General features: G+C 50.1%; 1 protein-coding gene across 1 annotated transcript; it reads left to right on the top strand.

Annotated features, from left to right (window-relative positions):
- Positions 1–97: 97 nt before the first annotated feature.
- Positions 98–16737, top strand: AARS2 (alanyl-tRNA synthetase 2, mitochondrial). Its single transcript, XM_026051199.1, has 21 exons — positions 98–283; positions 843–988; positions 1659–1853; positions 2400–2544; positions 2961–3106; positions 3401–3509; positions 4106–4144; positions 4910–5021; positions 5600–5727; positions 6438–6588; positions 8091–8260; positions 8858–8971; positions 9398–9538; positions 10188–10325; positions 10726–10835; positions 12474–12582; positions 14041–14163; positions 14608–14718; positions 15438–15521; positions 15643–15753; positions 16131–16737. Exons 1-21 carry the CDS (start codon positions 248–250, stop codon positions 16293–16295), a joined length of 2583 nt encoding a protein of 860 aa, XP_025906984.1. The 5' UTR covers positions 98–247; the 3' UTR covers positions 16296–16737.
- Positions 16738–17462: the final 725 nt, after the last annotated feature.

Here is a 17462-nt window from a genome sequence, read left to right as displayed (position 1 = left end):
CAGGTGCGAGCCGCCCCCGCGCGCCGCGAGCCGCCCCCGCGCCGCGAGCCGCCCCCGAGCGCCGCGCGGGCCCTCTCCGTGCCTTGCCTTGCAGTTCAAGCCCGTCTTCCTGGGCACGGCGCACCCGCGGAGCGAGCTGGCGCGGCAGCGGCGCGTCGTCAACTGCCAGAAGTGCGTGCGGGCCGGCGGGAAGCACAACGACCTGGAGGACGTGGGCCGCGACACCTCCCATCACACCTTCTTCGAGATGCTGGGAAACTGGTCCTTCGGAGACTACTTCAAGGTGAGGCGGCAGGAGCCGTCTCCAGGCTTCTCCTTTCGGCACCGTCCCTGGGCTGTTGCCCCTGCGGGGGTGTCTGYGCCAGGCTGTGGGGAGCCCCGAATTCCTTGTGGGAAGCAGAGGCAGTGACTTGCTGTGCTGAACCACTAAATGTGCCCTGCGGAGGGCTTATTTCCCGCAAAGTGCTCAAACTTTCCAAAGCTGCCGCTCACACAGAGACTGAGCTCCCTGTGTAAGCACCAGCATTGACCATCTCACAGGGATGAGAGGGAACRGGGAGGACCGTTTCACAAGTTCTGTGAGTAAAGGGGTGGGTGTAGCCCATGCTGTGGGTCTGAAGGTTTCCCAAGGATTTAGGAAGGTCACAGGTTTCCACAGCTGTTGGAACAACTGTCTGATGGGCCTGACCCCCTTCATACTCTCTGGCATATGCCTTAAAATTGCAAAGGGACAGAAAAACCAAAACTGGGTTCTCTGGTGTTTGAGTCGATTGTAAAGAACCTTTGTGCCTCCTTTCCTGCCCTGGGTTGCGGTGCTTCCTCCTTGCTCCCTGTCTGCTCAGGAGGAAGCATGCAGCATGGCCTGGGAGCTCTTGACAGAGGTCTACGAGATCCCCAGGGACCGTCTGTACGTCACTTACTTTGGCGGAGACCCCTCGCTGGGGCTGAGCGCCGATGAGGAGTGCAGGGACATATGGCTCCGCCTGGGGTAAGTCGCGCTAGAGCAGTAGGTAGCGACGCTTCGGTCGCTCTTCAGGTCAGGTATAGACACCAAAAACTGATGTTTAAACTCCTTTGGTGCCTTCTTTGTTTGGGCTGCAAGTCAGCTGGACTCTGAGACTCTGGTGCTCCTTGTCTTTAAGCTGTTGTTGAGATGCCGTCAGCCCAAGGGCCTCTGTGCCCAGAGCTGCCTCACCTGGGTGAAGCGAGATGCTGACCTCTGTTCCGTGTGCAGTGATGCTTCTCCCACTGTCCTCCTTTTCTTTGTGTCCTTGTGCCCCTGCAGAAAGCATGGATGTACTTTGGGAGCTTGTTCTAGGCTGTATGTGAACTTCAGGCCAAAAGCCATTAGTTCTGTGCCATGCTGGGTGTCCAGGTCTGCTGGAATAACCTCCAGGGAGGAAATTGGCTCCATGTACCCAGCAGAGAGTGGGTCATCCACCAGCAGGAGCTGGACTGAGCTTGCCAGCCATGCTGAGCAGTGAGCAGGGTCTGCCTGGTTTGTTCAGCTTAGCCCTGCTAAMGGGCTCCTTGGGAACAAAAGCCAATAAATCCTGATGTGTTGGAAAGGATCCTGTCTCCAACTTTCTCTGTAATCTAGGGTAATGTATTTTGTGTGCATGGCCCAATCCTGCCATCCCTGTTGTTTGCCTTTCCAGGGTGCCTGCCAGCCGTGTGCTTCCTTTCCCAATGAAGGACAACTTCTGGGAGATGGGGGACACAGGTCCCTGTGGTCCCTGCACCGAGATCCACTATGATCACGTGGGTGGTGGCAGGAACGCAGCCGCGCTGGTGAACCAGRGCAGCCCCGATGTAGTAGAGATCTGGAACCTGGTCTTCATGCAGTATAACAGGTACGGGGCACCCCGTCCAAGCCCCAGAGCCATTCCCTCTTCTGACATCAAACCTCGTTTTCTCCAAAATCTCACTGTTCCAGGARGTGGCAGTACAGGTGAAAGGGGAAGCAGCAGAGATGTGTTCCCTGTGGCCCATAGGCCCCCTTTGCCATGTTTCTCCTGTCCTCCTTCAATCTCAGCTGCTTCTTTTCCTTCCCTGTGGCATCCCAAATGTGCCCTTGGGTCTGCAACATCTGCAGCAGCACAGAAAAACCTCTAGGAGGAAGAGAAGGACTGAGGCCCTTGTTCAGAGCAAGTCTTTTTCCATACATTGCAGTATTTCCTGACTGTCTGATGGTCAGGGCCTGGCTACCTAGCAGTGCCACCCCAGGCTACTGTTATTCCTGTCACTGAGATTCTTTCTCTTGGGTCACCTGCCCCCAGCATTATTTCCACCCCCTGTCACTCTCCCATCCTCTATCACTCACCCACTCCTGTTCTTTGGTCCTGGACTGACCTCTGCTTCTTGTTTGCCTTTTATTTTTTTCCCTGACATGCTAACAGAGAGGTGGAAGGGAATTTACTTCCCTTGCCCCAGCACCATGTGGATACAGGAATGGGCTTGGAAAGGCTGGTGGCAGTTCTGCAGAACAAGCGCTCCAACTATGACACAGATCTCTTCACTCCCATCCTGGATGCCATTCACAAGGTGACAGTGCTCCTGCTCAGAGTCACAGCTAAACCAAAGCCCCATGAGTTCAGGCTGCTTGACTGGTACCATAATCCAGCCTTCTCTACACACATTACTGTACAGAATTTTAAGACAACAAGCATGTCCAGCCAGGCCCACAGCAGCATTCTAGAGAAGTGGGGGCAGATTCAGGATTGGGAATCCAATAGGGTAACTGTTTCTCCCAGGGCTGTTAAATAGCCCAGGGCTGGGGCTTTCATTGACTTCTCTTAGGCACACCAGTCTCAGTCTCAAAAAATGTTTCGGTCACATCTAACCGTGTAGGTTCAGAGGCAGTAGAGACAAGTGCCAAGTACCGCACGTAGCTGCCTGTCTTGCACCGCTCTCTTCYGCAGCGGTCACCACGGCTGACGTGTCCGTGTCTTCCCTTCCAGGGCTGCGGGGCGCCCGGATACCGGGGCCGGGTGGGGAAGGCAGACGCGGGCGGCGTGGACATGGCGTACCGCGTGGTGGCCGACCACGCGCGCACCCTGTGCGTGTGCATCGCCGACGGCATCTACCCCGGCCTCTCCGGAGCAGAGTAAGGACGCGCGGGAGTGGCGCCGGGAGCCTCGAGTCCGGGCCACAAAGGAAAGGGAGTGTGACAGGAGGGGTCAAGGACAGGGAGTRGGCGAGCTGTGTAGAGACGGGAAGGAGAGCGCCTGGACATTCAGGATCAGCATGATCATCCCCAAATGGATGTGAAGCCTAGAATGTGAAGCTGGCCTGTAGGGATAGATGAGGCCTGAGAGGAGCTGCATGTGGGCTGTACTGGATGTGGGAGTGGGGCTCGGGTGCTCGCATGGCTCTCTGGGGAATCCTGCCCTGCTTTCAGGCTGGTGCTGCGGCGGATCCTGCGCAGGGCTGTCCGCTTTTGCTCTGAAGTCCTTCGTGCCCCTCCCGGGCTCCTGGCCTCCCTCGTGCCTGCTGTAGTGGATGTACTGGTGAGTAACAACTGCTGCCTTGGGGAGGAAGGGTATTGCAGAGGACGTATGCAAGCTCGTGTGCCTTTCCTGTGCACTGTCACGGGGCAAACTTGGATGGGAAGGAGTTCTAGGAGAGTGTGAATGTGTGTTCCCACAGTAAAAATCTCGCTCGCATCTGAATCACTTGTATTTGGAGGAAGGGGGCCTGATATGACACACACTCAGCACAAGCGTGTGTGTAAATGTGTGTGTTGTTGCTTCCCTAAAGGTAGTGGTTTCCACACAGTCGGATTTCATTAAAGCTACCTGAAATTGTTCCCTGGGATTACTAACAGCCTCCAAAAAGAAACTGCTTCCTTGCCCTGTGTAAATTGATGTGGTTACTACAAAGATGTTGGAGGGGGRCTAGCAGGGAGGCTCACAAGGACACAGCAGCTGTAATTCCACATGTGATTCTTTCCCCCTGTAATTCTGTCCCTGGAGCTGTGTAGTGATGCTCAGAGTGCATTCTCACTTGCCTGAGAAACCTCTCTAACGTGTGTGGCATGCAGTGAGATCCCCTGAGGAAGCTGCTGTGGATCTTGTTATCACTAACTATGAGGCTAACTCCACAGGGAGATGCCTACCCAGAGCTGAAGAAGAACATGGACCAGGTGAGCAGTGTGGAGAGAACCCCCACTCTTACTGTCTTCTTTAGACACTGCTTTTGGAGGTGGAATTGGGCCCCTCATTGGGACTTAGTTGGAGGGACTGCAGTGCTGGGTTCTCATGGGTGGGCTGAGATGTGCTGGGCACGTGTGTATATCAAGCTCTGCCTGGGACTGAAAGGTACCTGGGACAGACCTCCCCATGTGGGAGCTGTATGAAATCCTTGCAGGGGCTTCTCATCCTGGTGTAGGAGCTTTTGTTCAGACAAAACTAGGACAGCTTTTTCGATGAATGGAAGTGCAGCTTATCCTAGCATGGCTTTCCTTTGTCCCGAGTGGATTGGAGGTTTAGGACTAGTCAGAGTAATTTATAGGCTGCTCCATGCTTGCTTCTATTGACAGCAACTGTGATGAGCAATTTCTCTGGCAGGTCTAGTCTTACCATTTTAATTAGGTTAAAGGAAGTAAATTCTGATAGGGCACCTTACTCAAACATCCATCCTCCCCCAAGCAGGTGGTCACTATTGCCTTAACAGGAAGAGTGATGGGGTGACAGAGGATACAATGAGTCTAGTGCTGCCTTATACTGCATGAGAAGCATGTGGATCCCCAGAGAACCAAAGGGCTGGTTAGACACAGACACACAGAGCACCTGTTAGACACTCACTTAGCTGGTTTGAGCTCAGCTTGGCAGGTAGCTGGTGCTGTTGGGGCTGTGCTGAGGAGCTCTCTGTGGCATTAAGGCTAACCCTTCTTCTGTTCCTTGTGGAGATTGCGGATATCATCAACGAGAACGAGGCTGCTTTTCTGTCCTCCCTCGAGCGTGGGAGGCGCATCATCGAGCGGACAGTGCAGCGCATGGAGCCCTCCACGGATTTCCCAGGTGTGTCTCCTCCTTCTGCGTGGCTGTACTTGAAGATGGTTTGATTCAGGCTCTTACTGGCATCACAGATAAAACCCTGGTGGGTGCCTGCCTGCCTCCCACACGTGTTTTCAGTGATGCTTCACTAGTAAACATTCCAATGCCAAATTTAAAAGCAAACATTGCTCCAGTCTCCTGATTGTCATTATTTCCAAGTACTTTGTTTTCACAAGCAACTAGGCACCAAAAACCTAGAAACATCCGTCACTGCTTTATTTACTGATAAACTGTCTCTTTACAAGTATGGAGCTGAAAGAAGTAGCCTTAAATCCAGCCAGAGCAAATGCTTATCCAGCTGTGCTGCACTGGATTTTGACAGGGATGGGGCTGTGGGACACCACTGAGTGTGGTGCACTCCATTGTGTGTGAGGGAGGCTGCCTGGCTCCTCTTTCCTTCCTCGTTACCAATGTAATTGTGCACAGCGCGGGTAAAGCCAGGTACCAGGGCATACACAAAATTGGTCCCATCTGAATAACTGTAGAAATGCCTTTGCTTTCAATAACCACACAGAGTTGATGTGCTCTTTTCCATCTTGCAGCTGAAGTAGCCTGGTCTCTCTATGGGAATTTGGGATTCCCTCTGGATTTGATTGACTTGATGCTTGAAGAAAAGGGGATCCGTTTGGATTCAGCTGGTTTTGATGAACTTGCTCTGGAAGATGCCAAGGTAAGAAGGAAACTGCTCATCGGAGTGATTTGGAGTCTGCCCTCTGTGCTGCGGGCAAGAATGCAGAATTCTTCTTACTTCTGGGGCATTTCAGATGCTCCCCAGGGCCAGRGCGCCCTTTCCCTGCAGTGGGTCTGATTCCAAGCAGTTGGAGCACATTGCTTTCCATTTTTGTTTGGGTGGCTCCTCCACTTCCTGAGAAATATATTACAGKTTTTGCTGTTGCTGAAGTGGGGATTATCACAGAACAGTATCAGTTGGGAAGAGCCTCTTATGGTTATCTGGTCTGGTCTCACTCCTCACTCAAAGCATGGGCAGCCTAGACAGCCAAAGCAGCAAGTGGTTTGTGCAGAGTTAATGTACTCCCTGTAGTCTCTGTGGTGCTGGGAGACTCACAGTGCTGTACACTGGCAGAGCCTGTTGAGTGATGAGATCAAGGCCTTGCTGTCCTGGAAGTCTCAGAGCGATACAGGAGGCTCTGCAGGGAACGATGGCTGTGTTATCAGTTGCTTATGGCACACCTCAAGGCTAGCACAGGGCAGCACTGAGTGTTTGTGGACTGGAGGGAATGGGGTTGGTTTAACAGCAGCACAGATAAAAATGAGCCTTATCCTGGAAGCTGGAAGGAGTTTTTAGCCTTAAGGCTCCAGATATTGGATTGGGTACCCCCACGATGACTTTCACCTTAACTGTGCCTTGCTGTGCCGTAGCGGAAGGCCCGTGACCCGCAGGCAGGACAGCCAGAGGGTGCAGTTTCACACCTCGATGTGCACTCCCTGGCACAGCTGCAGAGCACCCAGGTGCCCGTGACCGACGACTCGCCGAAATACGCGTACGCGCTTGGGCCGCGCGGGCAGTACGGTAAGAGAGACCTCCCGGGAGACACCGACCTTGCTGCTGGTGCTGTGCCCTGGCAAGGACGAGGCTGGTGCTGAGGTCCTGAGCTCTGGGTTGGCGTCACTGGGCCATGCTGAACAGTGCTGAGGATGAGCACCCAGCCTGGCCTGGCAGTCAGCAGTGGGAATGCGAGGGAGAGCGAAGAGGCTGGTGAGGGTTTGTCTGAGGCCTCGCACTTGCTGTTTCTCAGGCAGGCCAGTAGATGCCAGTGCAGTTTTTCTCTCTCTTTTTTTATTTTTTTTTAATCATTTAGGATAATGGGCTAGTGATGCTCCAGGGAAAGTATAAAGCTAAACCAGGGAGAGTAAGAGGTGGTGTGGCTGTCACAAGCAGTTAGAGGTAGCTGTGTACTGCCAGCTCTCCCTTACTCAGTGTGCTGGTGGCAACTCACATTAGGCAGAAAGCAAGGTAGCTCAAACTTATTACAGCAAGAGCATAATGAAAAAAATGTCCAGCAGAGACATTGGCTGAAATCTGCAAGCTAGCACTSTTTCACCTGCTCAGTCATCGAATCATAGAATGATTCATGTTGGAAGGGGATAAGAGGATATAAGAGATAAATCTGGAGATTTATCTCTTATACAGTGTAAGATCTCCTGCTCGAATGATCATCAGCATCCCAGTTAGATCAGGTTGCTCGGGGCTTTGGCCATTTAAGTTTTATGTTTTTCCAAGGATGGAGATCCCACGGCCTCTCTGGGGCCYATTCCAGCTCATTATCACTCTTATCTTGAAATTTTTTTTTCATTGTGTCCAAGCATAATTTCCTGTGTGGGAATTTGGCTTTATTGCCCATCATCCTTTTGCTGTGCATCTCTGAGAGAGCCTGGGTCTCTATATTCTCCAAGTAACATCATTAAGATCTTCCCTTTGCTTTCTCTTCTTCAGGCTGAACAGTAGTATCACTGTTGGTAACTGAATATCAGTTGAACTTCCAGCCTTTGAGCACTTCCAGTCTTTCAGACAGATTATTCAGACGCTTTAGGAGCGATCCAGCTGCCCAGTTCATGTTTCCCTAATTTGTCTGCAAGGGCACTACAGGAGGSTATGTCAAAACGTTGCTAAGTCAAGGAAAGTCGCTTGTCTTCCCTGTGCACCAAGCCAGTCTTTCCTCATAGAGAGATTCCAGGTGGCCGGRCTTGCAGTGTAGCACCATGCAGATGTGTCTGTGCTGCGTCTTTCTCAAGTGGACTCATGTCCAGCCAGATTGGGTGTCCCTGCTTTGGCAGGCAGGTTAACCACTACCCAGCAGGTCTGTCCCTGTGTGAGCAGCAGATTACTGTACTATTTTGAGACTTCATTCCAAATAGGAAATCCTTTGTCCTTTCTACTARTGGATGGGCCTATCCTACCAAGGCAAATCTTTGGATAGTGCCAGGGTTGGCACACAGAAGTGTTTCCTCTCCTCTTGTTGTGAGCTAACGAGATGCACATGCTAATTGCTGATATCTTCTTGCCCTTGGCAGAGTTCAGCCCATGCCAGGCCACTGTCCTGATGCTCTACAGAAATCAGTCCCTCCAGAAGGAGGTTGGGGCAGGGCAACACTGTGGTGTCATCCTGGATCGGACCAACTTCTATGCAGAGCAGGGAGGGCAAGCCTCAGACCGGGGCTACCTGGTGCGCTTGGGACAGCAGGTGAGGCCTTTGATGACTAAATCCAAGGTAGTCGTGGTTTCTGGGGCCAGGCAAGCTTTCCCAAATGATGGATTATTTTACAGTGTTAATGTTCAAGCTGTGGTGTCCTGGGAATTCCTTCCTCTTTGCCTCAGGATTGGGGGGGACAAGCGAAAGCAGCGACACCTTCTCTGAGGTGGATCTGCTGCTGCTCTGCTTGTCTCTTTCAGTCCTTCTCAATTTCTTCTCACTGGAGAAAACTTGAAACAGTCTTCTAGGTCCTCCTTTCAATATATTCCCTCTTTCCAGCCAGGGTGATTATGYAGTGATCAGACAGTCTGCCAGATAAATAATTTGTTTCTGGCAAGTCCTGGAGAACAAGAGATGTCCAAAGTGAGACCTAGTATAAAAGTATAAAGGTATAAAAGTGGCAGGCACTGGGAATGGCTGAAGCACTCTGCTGCATTGACAAGAAGCTTATCCTTGCTTTTCCAACCTCATCCCTGTCTCCTTGGGACCACTGGGGCTTGTGTTTCCCAGTGCGGTAATGCAGGCTCTGGTACTGCCCTTTGGATGCTTCCTGTGTCCTGACTTGCCCTTCTGTGTCTCTTTGTCCAGGACATGCTGTTTCCCGTAGAGTCGGTTCATCTCTGTGGTGGTTACGTGATCCATGAGGTCACTGCTGTGGAAACACTGCGTGCTGGGGACCAAGTGCAGCTCTTTGTGGATGAGGTGATGGCTCAWTTGCTCTTAACCATTTTCCAGCCTTGCTTTGAGAGTCTTATGGTGTCCTGTGTAACCTRGACACAGCAGTGCTATGTCCTCTGTGCTCCTGAGACTGCTCTTCACTGATATGTGAGGTGGGAGGGAGAGCTCATAAGTGTCCTTGTATGTATGTATGTAATCTGGGAGTCTTGAATCTGTTGTAAGGTATCTGTCCTGTTCTTTGCTCTTTTACAGAGCTGTTCCCATAGAGAAAGAAGCTAGATGAACTTGTGTCACAGGGCAGATCTGCCTACTAGCTATGCTGCCTGTTCTTCCTTGTCTCCTCCCATCCTCTGACATGCAACCTTTCCCTTCCATCTCCAACCCATCCTCTGCTTTCCCATAGCTGTGGAGACTTTCCAGCACTCACTGCCAACCTGTCTGTGCCTCCAGGCCCAGCGACTGGCCTGTATGACCAACCACACTGCTGCTCATCTGCTGAATTTTGCTCTCCGCCATGTGCTGGGAGGCCACACAAAACAACAAGGGTCCCATGTGACAGCAGAGCGACTGCGCTTCGACTTCAATACCAAGGTGACCATGGGCTTCTGGTGGGCCTTGGCAGAACCAGCATCCTGGGACTGGCCATTCTGTCAGGGATTTTTCTTCAGTTGTTGTAGTTGCTCCTTCTGAGACAAGTCAATTTTTGTATGAGAAATGAAGCCTGGTCCTCTAGAGGTGATGGGTTCAGCTTTGTACTGACCTAGCCGTTAAGGAGGGCCTACTGTGGGGAAAGACAGAGGATAGAGAGGAGGGGACATAGCAGAGGTAGTGAATGTGGAGCTGACCTGGGTAGTGCAAAGGAGGTCTCCAGGAGACTCGGAGTTTGAATATGGCACATGCTGGGATGTGTCTGATGTTTGTGCTGGTCATCCAGATGGGCTGGCCTGGGCATTGCAAGCTGTCAGGGCAGACTGGGTACTGACCCTGCTAACCTGTCACTTCTGGCAACCTCTGTCCTGGGGAATTTGGTTGATACTCTTGAGTTAATAATTCTTACTACAGCGGGGAGTGGGAGAGCTATGCAGCTCACGGTTTCTTTCTACAGGTAGGGAAGATGAGACATGAAGGGTAAGTGGGTTGTCCAGGAAGAGTTGCCTGGGGGGCATAGCCCTAATTCTCCCTTCTTGGTTGTGGGCCTCTGCGGAGACTTCCCCTGAAGGCAGCCCCTTTCCTTCCCCAGGGCCCCGTGACCATTGAGCAGCTGCAGCAAGTGGAGYGGATGGCCCAGGAGGTGATCAAACGAAATGAGGTTGTGCACRTGGCTGAGGTCCCTCTCACGCTGGCAAAAAGAGTTCAGGGACTTCGCAGTGTGGATGAGGTAAGACAGGAGGGCAGCACATGTCTCTCTGAGCCTTCACCCTCAGCGGGAATCAGTTACATCCTATGAGGTGCTGAAGCAACAGCATTCTGCAAGGGAATTGACTGCTAAAGCTCAAGGGGGAGATGAGATTTTTCAGGAGCACTGTTGTAACGTGTGAGTGCTAATGGTACACAGGATTTCTGCTCATTTCTCAGGATCAGGAGCTGGTAGTGTCACCCGGTTGCTTCTTGCTCCCCTCAGTGGTTGCTTGTGGGAGGAGGAGTGGTGGTGCTGCTGTCTCTTGAGGAGGGCCAAAGAGAGGGGCAGAGTGAGGCAGGGACCTGAAACCAYTGGGTTAGTCCTTAAGTGCTTCTGAAGAACTATGTTGTTTCCTGCTGATCCCTGTCTTCTCTGTCAGGAGTATCCAGATCCAGTAAGGATAGTGTCCTTGGGTGTTCCTGTGGAAACTGTGCTGACGCGCAACTCTGAGGCTGCGCTGCACACCTCTGTGGAGCTCTGCTGTGGGACGTGAGTGACTCTCTCTGCTTATAGTCAGAAGGCACATCTGTGGGTGAGGGTGTCCTTGTGATTCTCCAGAGTTGCCTCCCACCTTGATCTAAGCCCAGGCTTATATGAGAATTTCTTTATGTCCTACAAGACCTGTTTGTGAGCTGAGGAAGAAGATTGAGCACTGATGGCTGAGGCAGAGACCTCAGGTGCCTGTTTCTGTGCCACTTGGTTTCCTTCCCTGAAAGATGTAGTGGTGATAGCATAGGATGGTTGAGAGGCTCCAGAATTAAAAAGCAGGAGAGAAATGCAAAGCATTGTTCCTTGCTTCATTGTCTGAAACCTACTGTCACAGGAGAGTGATAAATCTCATTCGTAAGAGAGAAGCAGCAATGTTTTATTGAGATAAGCAGTGGTTTAAAAGTGATCARTAGTAAATAAGTGATTTAACAAAATTTGATGACAAGGCACACTCAATTATTTAATTAATGGAGAGAAGGGTTGGACAAAAACCTCCAGGAGACTTTTCCTTGAGTCATGAGGTTCAGAATGGACCCTTTGCTTTCTGAACTCCTTGGAGGCGTCTGAGTGTGGCTGGATCCAGTCTTAGTCCTAGACTTGGTCAACAGTTTATGTCTAAAGGATTATGTGTGCAATCAATCCGAGATGCAGCTTAGCAAAATTTTGAAAGTTTCATTGTGCTACTAGTTACTTACTAGGGATCTGTTGCAAGGAAGGAATGTCTTGACCTTGAGAGGGGTATGCAGGGGAAGGAGCACACCTCACACCTACCTGGAGCTGGGGGACCACAGCAGAGTGGGAAAGGGACATGTTCGTTGTCACCAAGTGGAGTTACAGGGTCTTTATTCTGCAACTTCAGGAAGGCTGGGAACCCAGCAGGAGACTGTGGAACAGTTGATACAAGAACTTGAAGCAAGTTTAACTGATTATTTTAATTAATRATCTTAGCTCTTCTTTTAGTATTAATGAGAGTAGAAGAGTGAATCARTCTTGAGACAGTGCTGGCACAAGGAGAAAAACAGGAACAAATTGGCCTCCGAACAGATGTAGCTGGAAATGAGCAAGTTGCTAATCATGAGCGCAGTTTTCTTGTGGGAGTAGTGGAACAAGGAACTGCATGGGAGTGGAGATGATCAATTTTAGTGAAGCTGTCTGCAGTCTTTACTTGTGGTGGTGAAGGACCTGAGACACGGTAGTGTTTTGCATTTTTAATGATAGATAAGAGTGACAACCAAGAGTTGTCAGTCACGTCTTCCACCTTGTGAGCAGATTGCGTTGGCCAGTCTGTGAGCTGGACTTGCTACAACTTAAAACTTTCAGCAGCGGCGGCAGCTGAGTAGGAGAGAGAAATCCCAGTCCATCTCAGTGGGAAGGAAAGGATGCAAAGCRCAACTTAGCTGTTTGTGCTCCTGACAGAGGCCTGTTGGGCAGGCAGCACAGCTTCTCAGCTAGGTTAAGCTCTACTGGTTCTTGCCTGACAGAGTTCCCTCGGTATTTTAGGGGCAGGAAAGAATTGAAGCAATTGGGATTGGGGAAGAGGTGCTGAACTTGGGACGCATCTAAGAGGAAAGCAAATTTCCTAATTTGTGTTCTCACAGAGAAGCTTGTTTCCTTTCCTCTTCTCTGCCCACGTTGCAGGCACCTGCTACAAACAGGAGTTATGGAGGATCTGGCCATTATCAGCGAGCGTCAGCTGGCTAAAGGGATTAGCCGTGTCATTGCAGTGACAGGGGGACAAGCCAAACAGGTGAGAAAAAGGACTGAAATTTCCCCCATATCAGGGTTACACCAAACTTCACAGGTTCTGCTGAGGCAAGTTAGTATCCCCTTCCCCTGGCTAGAGTGCTGCTTGCAACATCTCGTCCAGCTTTCTCCTTTACCCCTGGGCCTAGCTTAATTATGACAAAATAAGTAAGTTTGGAATGAATCTTTGGAGATCATCTAATCCAGCCCCCTGCCTAAGCAGGGACATGGCACAGGATCGTATCTGGGAAGGGATCRTATCACCCTCACAGTCAAGAAATTTTTCCTCAAATTCAAGCAGAACTTCCTGTGTTTCAGTTTGCAGCCATTGCCTCCTGTCCTGTAGTTGGTCACCACCGAAAATAGCCTGGGCCCATCCTCTTGCTACCCTTCCTTAAGGCATTTGTTAATGTGTTTCTACACATTGATAAGATGTACCTTGTTAYTCAGGTCCAGTCACTGCTGCCCTGGACTCCAGGCTCCTTGCCCTTCATTCTTCCCTTCAGACCCCCAATTCTAAGGTGAAAATTCAACATGTCAGGAAGCCTCTGGGCTATAAATTGCAGACCCCAGATAGGTGTTTAAAGACACAGTCCATTGTGCCTTGACTTCGCCTTCTGCTTATCACAGCTGGATTGGTCCTTTATTCTGACAAGGTTGTGGCCTCATTCTTACAGCCCTTTTGCTTTTTCSTGTATTCTTTTTCTCCTGCTAAACTATGATCCTGGTCTGGCTCTATCTGTACAAAGAATAAGCAAACTCTGTCCTTGAATATCTGGAAGCACTGAGGGATGCACAGCCTTGCCTGCCTCCTTTGGGGCTGCAATGAGAGTGACCCCCTGCCCACTGGCACTGGGGGCTTTGGCCCAGCCCAGCAAATATGTTGCCTCCCAGCTGGCTGTCTCCTGCACATCTGTGTTCTCCATTTTCCACAACTTTTCTTTTGCACACTCTGCTTTCTTGATATAAAGTCTCCCAGGACCATCATGGGCTGAAAGGTCTCTCAGGAAGGAAATGCCCCTAAGCATAAGAGCTATCCAGGAGGAAATAATGCATTTCTTTTTTATTAATGGTAGCATTTTTGCTGGGGAGAACAATCTTTCTTTAGTTTCAAGAATGCATTTGCTGTTGAAATAGAGCTCTAATGAATAAATGGGTCCTTTTTTTTTTTCATTGAATTACTGGTAATTTTGTGTGAGATGGATACTGAGTACATGTAACTGCCAGGCAAATGGGCCCATGGGGTGTGACCATGTGGCAATCGTTACAAATCTAGAAATGAACTTTTTATGCTGGCTTCTCTTGGGCACAGTCGTTCTTAAAGCCTCTGTTTCTAGGTATTTTCCTGTTGGATAGTGAGTGTTTGAATGGTTATGACCCTACAGTCTCTCCACTTCCTCCAGCCCTGCTCATTCTTTCTACTGCTGCATTTGAAATGGTCTCTGTCTCTCACTCTCTCCAGGCCCGGGAAGCAGGCCAGTGCTTGGCTATGGAAGTGGACTCTGTCTCCATAAGAATGAAGCAGGGCAGCATCTCTATTGCTCACATGCAGAACCTCTCCAAAGAAGTGGGCCAGTTGACCCAAGTAAGGATTGCATTCCTGTGTAGAAAGATCCCAACATAGGCACTTTCCACTGAATCCCTTCTTCCCTATTAAGTTCATGTCTTCCCTATTAAGTTCATGTCATTAGCAAGACAAAGTTACTACCTGACAGGGTCCTATTGACCAGAAAGTTTCCAGCCTGCATTCAGCCTAACATCTGTTACAGATGTCCTTCTGCCAGAGGGCCCATGGGAGAAAGCAATGGTCAGAAAGGTTCACAAAGTTGAGAAAAGTTCCCATTTTTTTCTCCATCTTTATATGCTGAGCTGAAAAGAGAATGCCACATGCAACAGTAGTTGGCTAGATGGATAATGTCAGGCTGAGGAAGGTCTGGGAAGAAGTCAAGCTCCAGTCAGACCACCCAGAGAACTAGCAGCTTATTTCTAGGTACAGTTTAGTGTCCTTATACAGCAGATTGTCTTTCAGGTAGTGGCTAACACTGCAATGCCCCAGTGGCAAAGAAAAGAACTACAGAGCACTCTGAAAGCGCTTCAACGAACAGCCAATACTGCCATCAGGAAACTGGAGATACAGCAGGTATTGTGGCAGCAGCACACTAGCTGCACTCTACTAATAGTGTGTGCTTTACCCCAGGGAACCTGGTGTCTCTGTTACACTTCACAGCAACTCAGTCACTACAGTCCCATTGGAAAGCTGGGGAAATCAACTGTAATCACACACAGTGTAATACAGGCACTGGGCAGGGTTGATTTAACTGGCCTTAATTCAGACTGCTGTTTTGAGTGCAGTGAATGACCGATTGGCCTTTCAAAACCTGCGGAATCCCCCTGTCTCTCTGCTGTGAAGATGAAGAGCCCTGTCAGCACTTTTGGCAGACAGGCAGCTAAGCATYACATCCCTGTTTATAGATGGAGACGATCAAGAACAGTCCTGAAAGAAATGGTCTTTACAAGGTCATGCAATAAGACAGGTCTGCAGGGCAGAGACTGTCTCCCAACTCTGTGGATATCGCTCTGCCTTTCCAGTACATTTCTGCATCTTGCCAATTGGCATGATTATATTTAAATCTTTGGAGGATGCTTGTTGGTGATTTAGTGATCTCAGTAGCAACTAGCATTTCCTGAAAGCCAACACCTCCTGCTTCAGAATCCTATTTGAGATATATGGCCATGTATAGGCACAGGAGAGAGGCCAAGGACCTCTCCTGTGTATGTATGTTGCACGTGTGTATATATCCTCATCCAGCCCACCATATGCCACAAGTAGTCCCTTAAGTGCTGTGTTTCTTCCTCTAGGCAACAGAGAAGGCACACAGCCTGCTGGCAAAGCATTGCAAACAACCTCTCATCATTGATACTCTCCCAGCTGAGTCTGCCTCTGTGAGTAACTTTTTGGTCCAGCAGTACTTCAGGTACTCTGKGTGGTAAAAAGGAGCTGCTGGGCATGTTTTCTGCTGCACACATGAATCTGACTGACTCTTCCTATCCATGCCTCTCCTAGATCCTAATGAAGGTAGTGAACCAGCTCTGTGATGAGTCCCCTGGCACATCAGTCTTGCTGCTCAGCCCTCAGGCTTCTGGTGAGGTGCTCTGTGCATGTCAGGTGTCCAAGGTGAGCACAGCCCTGGCAGAGACATGGGGAGCCTGCCTACAAAGGGAGACCAGGCCCGCTTCTCTTTCTTGGAATGGTCCCAGTTGAGGTTTTCTCTGTGGTTCTTCCAAACGTTGCTRAGCAATCATGTAGAGTTAGGACCCGAGATGACCACATGGGAAGCAGATAAGTCTCTGCTGGGCACTGGTGTCCCTGGATCCTCCGGGACAGGTTTGTCCAGTGGCAGGACACAGCATTAGTATGTAATTTCCTACCAGTCCTGGCTACCTCATRCAGCCCAAACCCAGGTTGGGTGAGAAGAGAAGGCAGTTACACTTCTTCATTTGGGCTGCAGAGTGACCACAGCCCAAATCACTTTGCTCTGTGTTTCTCCACAGAATTGCCTCCCTGTATTCTCCGCTGCTGACTGGGCCACAGCTGTCTGCACCCAGATGGAAGGCAAGGCAGGAGGTTCTGGTGTGGTCGCTAAGGGCAGTGGGAATGCCAGAGGCATGCAGAGAGCCCTGACTGCTGCGATGGAGTTTGCTCAGAGTAAACTTTGAAATAAATGCGATGGACTGTGGCAGGATGGATATGTGCAACAAGTTGCCAGCTATCTGAACACTTGATGCAGAGATGCATTGTACTGCAGTGAGTGGGAAGGTTTAGCAGCTCCCCTGCTGAAAGTTGCTACATCACTGCATTGAGGCACTTGTCTTATGTCCAGCAGGTATTAGGAGACTACCTGCTCCTTCCCAGTCCCACTGACTAAGTGATCCTGCCTGTTCTTAACACGTACTGGAACTGAGCCTTGGAAAGCATCAGCTGCTGAAACAGTTCCTACTTCTTCTGAAACAGTAGGACTGATGGTGTGAGAAGCACCAGGAGGATCCATGAGAACATTGAGATAATCCATGAGAACATTGAGATAATCCATGAGAACATTGAGAGGTGGCTAGTGCTGTCCCAAAGCTATTAAAGCATAGAGAGTGGTCGATTCCCTGATGGTTTTTGTTTGGTGCATCTTTCTTTCTTGCTCTGTTTTGGCAGAGGAGCTCTCTCAGCATAGCCCCATCAATCAGTTTAAGCTGTCCCATCCTGTGACAGAACTCAGGACTACTCTCTGACCAAAAAGCTTTGTTTTTTTCACCATATGCTTGTGTGACTGAAAGGCTGGCAAGAGAGACTTGGATACTAGGAAAGAGAGAGAGACTCAAGATTCATAAGGGATTAAACAGGGTAAGTTTAATAAAGAACTTACACCACAAATGACGTGGAGAGCCCTTGCAGAGGACTTGCTGGCAGGAGCCTGGAGGCACAGGTCAGAYGTGGGTTGGACATGTGGGCAGGTCTCAATTCATTATTCCTTAGAGCCCCTTAAATCTATTAGATTCCCTGCTTATTCCCTTACTAGCCTTGAAGAACCTACTGCCCAGGAAGCAGCTACGTATTGTTGTCGGATATGCCTGCCTGGCCCTGGTGGGAATTCAGTCGCTGTGTAGTGTGACACGCTGGGCTGCTCCCATGTACTCTGCCRGTCACTGACTCCTCGGCCCATCTTCTGCAGGGGTTCCCGCTACGCTCCACCCTTGGCTACAGAGAGATGTGGTACTGGTGCCACCGGTGTGAGGTGAGGTTCAGACAGGCCTTTCAGGTACTGGCCTAACTTAACAGCTAGGGTGTGCAAGCAACTAAATCATAGTGAATATACATATATATTTATATATATG

Source organism: Nothoprocta perdicaria, unplaced genomic scaffold, assembly GCF_003342845.1.
Source record: "Nothoprocta perdicaria isolate Ctin4 unplaced genomic scaffold, notPer1 scaffold_73, whole genome shotgun sequence".
Classification (NCBI taxonomy): Eukaryota; Metazoa; Chordata; class Aves; order Tinamiformes; family Tinamidae; genus Nothoprocta; species Nothoprocta perdicaria.
The sequence above is the reverse complement of the archived record's forward strand: the minus strand, read 5'-3'. Positions and strand labels throughout refer to the sequence as shown.